General features: G+C 59.1%; 1 protein-coding gene across 1 annotated transcript in view; it reads right to left on the bottom strand.

Annotated features, from left to right (window-relative positions):
- Positions 1–3,974, bottom strand: part of LOC140402876 (alpha-endosulfine-like) — a 15,285-nt gene extending 11,311 nt beyond the window's left edge. Inside the window, 1 exon segment of the mRNA XM_072490502.1 lies at positions 3,960–3,974. Coding sequence (XP_072346603.1) covers positions 3,960–3,974 — 15 coding nt within the window.
- Positions 3,975–5,300: the final 1,326 nt, after the last annotated feature.

The raw sequence follows: 5,300 nt of genomic DNA, 5'->3' as shown, positions 1-5,300 counted from the left end.
GGGTTATGGGGATAGGGTGGAGGTGTTGACCTTGGGTAGGGTGCTCTTTCCAAGAGCTGGTGCAGACTCGATGGGCCGAATGGCCTCCTGCACTGTAAATTCTATGATTAAATGTGTTCTATCTCATTTCAGGAGTGTTTAAGAGGTTCTTCGGCCCATCTGTCCTGTGCCGCCCCTGGCATTCCCATCTATCCTCATCCCGTTTTCACATGGCGAGTCTTCATCCCTGAGTTCAGCCCAACGGGCCCACTGCGATGGGGGAGGGCGATACATGTTGCCCCCCCCCCCCCCTCGTCCTTCTAGACGGTAGAGGTGGCGGGTTTGGAAGGTGCTGTTGAAGGCGAGTGGCCGTGGTGCGTCTTGTAGACGGTGCACACGGCTGTCGCTGTGCGTGGGGGGGGGGGGGGATGGGGGGGAGTGAATGTCGGCGGTTAGCGGGTCGATCGAGCGGGGCTGCTTTGTCCTGGATGGTGTCGAGCTTCTCGAGTGTCGTTGGGAGCCGCGCTCATCCAGGCGAGTGGAGAGTCTCCCATCGCACTCCGGACTCGTGTCCTTGTCGATGGGGGACAGGCTCTGGGGTGGGGGGGGGGGGGGTCAGGAGGTGTGTTTCTCTCCGCAGGATTCCCAGCCTCTGACTTGCTCTGGGAGCCACAGTATTTATACGGCTGGGTCCAGTTCAGTTTCTGATCAATGGTCACCCCCAGGATGTTGATAGTGGGGGATTCAGCGACGGTAATGCCGTTGAATGTCACGGGGCGATGGTTAGATTTCCTCTTATTTGGGAAGGTCATTGCAGACATAGGGTGGGGTTAGGGGCTGGAGGAGGTTACAGAGAGAGGGAGGTGGTGTAGGGGCTGGAGGAGGTTACAGAGATAGGGAGGGAATGTCGAGGCTGGAGGAGGTTCAGAGATAGGGAGGGGGTGTAGGGACTGGAGGATGTTACAGAGATAGGGAGGGGGTGTAGGGGCTGGAGGAGGTTACAGAGATCGGGAGGGGCTGGAGGGGGTTACAGAGATAGGGAGGGCAGTGTAGGGACTGGAGGAGGTTACAGAGATAGGGAGGGGGTGTAGGGGGCTGGAGGAGGTTACAGAGATAGGGAGGGGGTGTAGGGAGCTGGAGGAGGTTACAGAGATAGGGAGGGGGTGTAGGGGCTGGAGGAGGTTACAGAGATAGGTAGGGGCTGTAGGAGGTTACAGAGATAGGGAGGGGGTGTAGGGGCTGGAGGAGGTTACAGAGATAGGGAGGGGGTGTAGGGGCTGGAGGAGGTTACAGAGATAGGGAGGGGGTGTAGGGGCTGGAGGAGGTTACAGAGATAGGGAGGGGCTGGAGGGGGTTACAGAGATAGGGAGGGGGGTGTAGGAGCTGGAGGAGGTTACAGAGATAGGGAGGGGGTGTAGGGGCTGGAGGAGGTTACAGAGATAGGGAGGGGGTGTAGGGGCTGGAGGAGGTTACAGAGATGGGGAGGGGGTGTCGGGGCTGGAGGAGGTTACAGAGATAGGGAGGGGGATGTAGGGGCTGGAGGAGGTTACAGAGATAGGGAGGGGGTGTAGGGGCTGGAGGAGGTTACAGAGATAGGGAGGGGGGTGTCGGGGCTGGAGGAGGTTACAGAGATAGGGAGGCGGTGTCGGGGCTGGAGGAGGTTACAGAGATAGGGAGGGGGTGTAGGGACTGGAGGAGGTTATAGAGATAGGGAGGGGGTGTAGGGACTGGAGGAGGTTACAGAGATAGGGAGGGGGTGTAGGGGCTGGATGAGGTTCCAGAGATAGGGAGGGGGTGTAGGGACTGGAGGAGGTTATAGAGATAGGGAGGGGGTGTAGGGGGCTGGAGGAGGTTACAGAGATAGGCAGGGGGTGTGGGGGCTGGAGGAGGTTACAGAGATACGGAGGGGGTGTAGGGGCTGGAGGAGGTTACAGAGATAGGGAGGGGGTGTAGGGGCTGGAGGAGGTTACAGAGATAGGGAGGGGGTGTAGGGACTGGAGGAGGTTACAGAGATATGGAGGGGGGTGTAGGGGCTGGAGGAGGTTACAGAGATAGGGAGGGGGTGTAGGGGCTGGAGGAGGTTACAGAGATAGGGAGGGGGTGTAGGGGCTGGAGGAGGTTACAGAGATAGGGGGGTGTGTGGGGGCTGGAGGAGGTTACAGAGATAGGGAGGGGGTGTAGGGGCTGGAGGAGGTTACAGAGATAGGGAGGGGGTGTGGGGGCTGGAGGAGGTTACAGAGATAGGGAGGGGGTGTAGGGGCTGGAGGAGGTTACAGAGATAGGGAGGGGGTGTGGGGGCTGGAGGAGGTTACAGAGATAGGGAGGGGGTGTAGGGGCTGGAGGAGGTTACAGAGATAGGGAGGGGGTGTAGGGGCTGGAGGAGGTTACAGAGATAGGGAGGGGTGTAGGGGCTGGAGGAGGTTACAGAGATAGGGAGGGGGTGTAGGGGCTGGAGGAGGTTACAGAGATAGGGAGGGGGTGTAGGGGCTGGAGGAGGTTACAGAGATAGGTAGGGGCTGGAGGAGGTTACAGAGATAAGTAGGGGGTGTAGGGGCTGGAGGAGGTTACAGAGATAGGGAGGGGGTGTAGGGGCTGGAGGAGGTTACAGAGATAGGGAGGGGTGTAGGGGCTGGAGGAGGTTACAGAGATAGGGAGGGGGTGTAGGGGCTGGAGGAGGTTACAGGGATAGGGAGGGGGTGTAGGGGCTGGAGGAGGTTACAGAGATAGGGAGGGGTGTAGGGGCTGGAGGAGGTTACAGAGATAGGGAGGGGGTGTAGGGGCTGGAGGAGGTTACAGGGATAGGGAGGGTGTGTCGGAGCTGGAGGAGGTTACAGAGATAGGGAGGGGGTGTAGGGGCTGGAGGGGGTTACAGAGATAGGGAGGGGTGTCGGGGCTGGAGGATGTTACAGAGATAGGGAGGGGGTGTAGGGGCTGGAGGAGGTTACAGAGATAGGGAGGGGGTTAACGTCACTCGGCTTGGTTTCCAGGATGGGCACTGTGGACCTGGCTGGTTCCAGCACCCGGAGTTCGATTCCGCATGCAGGCCGTGTCTTGGCGCCTGACCGCGAGGGGTAGTGTGACTCAGACCCACCTCCGGCAAGACACGGAGGAGATTTGTGACCTCACCACAGTTCCTGTACCTCATTGGTTGTCAAATGCTTTGGGCTGTGCAGCTTGTGGTAGGCGATATAGAAATGCACCTCTGTCTCTCTGTTTTCTATCCATGGTGAAATATTGGTTTGTGACTGGGACTTGCCAGAATATATCAAACACGTAGAGTTGTCTTAGGAACACGGTGCCTTGGTGTGGATCTCTATCTCTCTCTCTCTCTCTCTGTCTCTCTCTCTCAGTCCCTCTCTGTCTCTCTCTCTCTGTCTCTCTCTCTCTGTCTCTCTCTCTCTGTCTCTCTCTCTGTCTCTCTCTGTCTCTCTCTCTGTCTCTCTCTCTGTCTCTCTCTCTCTGTCTCTCTCTCTGTCTCTCTCTCTGTCTCTCTCTCTCTCTGTCTCTCTCTCTCTGTCTCTCTCTCTCTGTCTCTCTCTCTCTGTCTCTCTCTCTCTGTCTCTCTCTCTCTGTCTCTCTCTCTCTGTCTCTCTCTGTGACTCTCTCTCTGTGTGTCTCTCTCTGTCTCTCTCTCTCGCTCTCTCTCTGTCTCTTTCTTTGCCTCTATCCTTCGCTACCTCCCTGTCGCTCTGTCTCTCTCTCTCTCTATGTCTCTCTCCTCTCTCTCTCTCTGTCTCTCTCTCTGTCTCTCTCTCTCTGTCTCTAACTCTCTCTCTCTCTCTCTCTCTCTCTCTGTCTCTCTCTCTAGCTCTCTCTCTGTCGCTCTCTGTCTCTTTCTCTGCCTCTATCCTTCGCTCCCTCCCTGTCGCTCTGTCTCTCTCTCTGTCTCTCTCTCTCTCTCTGTCTTTCTGTCTCTCTCTAGCTCTCTGTCTCTCTCTCTCATTTCTCTCTCTTTCTCTCTCTCTCTCTCGCTGTCTCACAGTCAAAAAGGTCATGGTTTCGATGCCCATCTCAGGAGACTCGACCTCATAATCCAGGCCGACACTCCCAGGGTCAGTACTGAGGGAGCGCCGCACTGTCAGAGGGTCAGTGCTGAGGGAGCGCCGCACTGTGGGAGGGTCAGTACTGAGGGAGCGCCGCACTGTCAGAGGGTCAGTACTGAGGGAGCGCCGCACTGTCAGAGGGTCATTACTGAGGGAGCGCCGCACTGTCAGAGGGTCAGTGCTGAGGGAGCGCCGCACTGTGGGAGGGTCAGTACTGAGGGAGCGCCGCACTGTCAGAGGGTCAGTACTGAGGGAGCGCCGCACTGTCAGAGGGTCAGTACTGAGGGAGCGCCGCACTGTGGGAGGGTCAGTACTGAGGGAGTGTCAGTACTGAGGGAGCACCGCACTGTCAGAGGGTCAGTGCTGAGGGAGCGCCGCACTGTGGGAGGTCAGTACTGAGGGAGCACCGCACTGTCAGAGGGTGAGTGCTGAGGGAGCGCCGCACTGTGGGAGGGTCAGTACTGAGGGAGCGCCGCACTGTCAGAGGGTCAGTACTGAGGGAGCGCCGCACTGTCAGAGGGTCAGTACTGAGGGAGCGCCGCACTGTGGGAGGGTCAGTACTGAGGGAGCGCCGCACTGTCAGAGGGTCAGTACTGAGGGAGCGCCGCACTGTCAGAGGGTCAGTACTGAGGGAGCGCCGCACTGTGGGAGGGTCAGTACTGAGGGAGCGCCGCACTGTCAGAGGGTCAGTACTGAGGGAGCGCCGCACTGTGGGAGGGTCAGTACTGAGGGAGCGCCGCACTGTGGGAGGGTCAGTAATGAGGGAGCACCGCACTGTCGGAGGGTCAGTACTGAGGGAGCGCTGCACTGTGGGAGGGTCAGTACTGAGGGAGCGCCGCACTGTGGGAGGGTCAGTACTGAGGGAGCGCCTCACTGTCAGAGGGTCAGTACTGAGAGAGCGCCGCACTGTCACAGGGTCAGTACTGAGGGAGCGCCGCACTGTGGGAGGGTCAGTACTGAGGGAGCGCCGCACTGTGGGAGGGTCAGTACTGAGGGAGCGCCGCACTGTCAGAGGGTCAGTACTGAGGGAGCGCCGCACTGTCACAGGGTCAGTACTGAGGGAGCGCCGCACTGTGGGAGGGTCAGTACTGAGGGAGCGCCGCACTGTGGGAGGGTCAGTACTGAGAGAGCGCCGCACTGTCGGAGGGTCAGTACTGAGGGAGCGCCGCACTGTCAGAGGGTCAGTACTGAGGGAGCGCCGCACTGTGGGAGGGTCAGTAATGAGGGAGCACCGCACTGTCGGAGGGTCAGTACTGAGGGACTGCCGCACTGTGGGAG

The sequence above is a fragment of the Scyliorhinus torazame genome, chromosome 26 (assembly GCF_047496885.1).
Source record: "Scyliorhinus torazame isolate Kashiwa2021f chromosome 26, sScyTor2.1, whole genome shotgun sequence".
Classification (NCBI taxonomy): Eukaryota; Metazoa; Chordata; class Chondrichthyes; order Carcharhiniformes; family Scyliorhinidae; genus Scyliorhinus; species Scyliorhinus torazame.
Note: the sequence above shows the minus strand (reverse complement) of the source record. Positions and strands in the feature narration are given on the sequence as shown.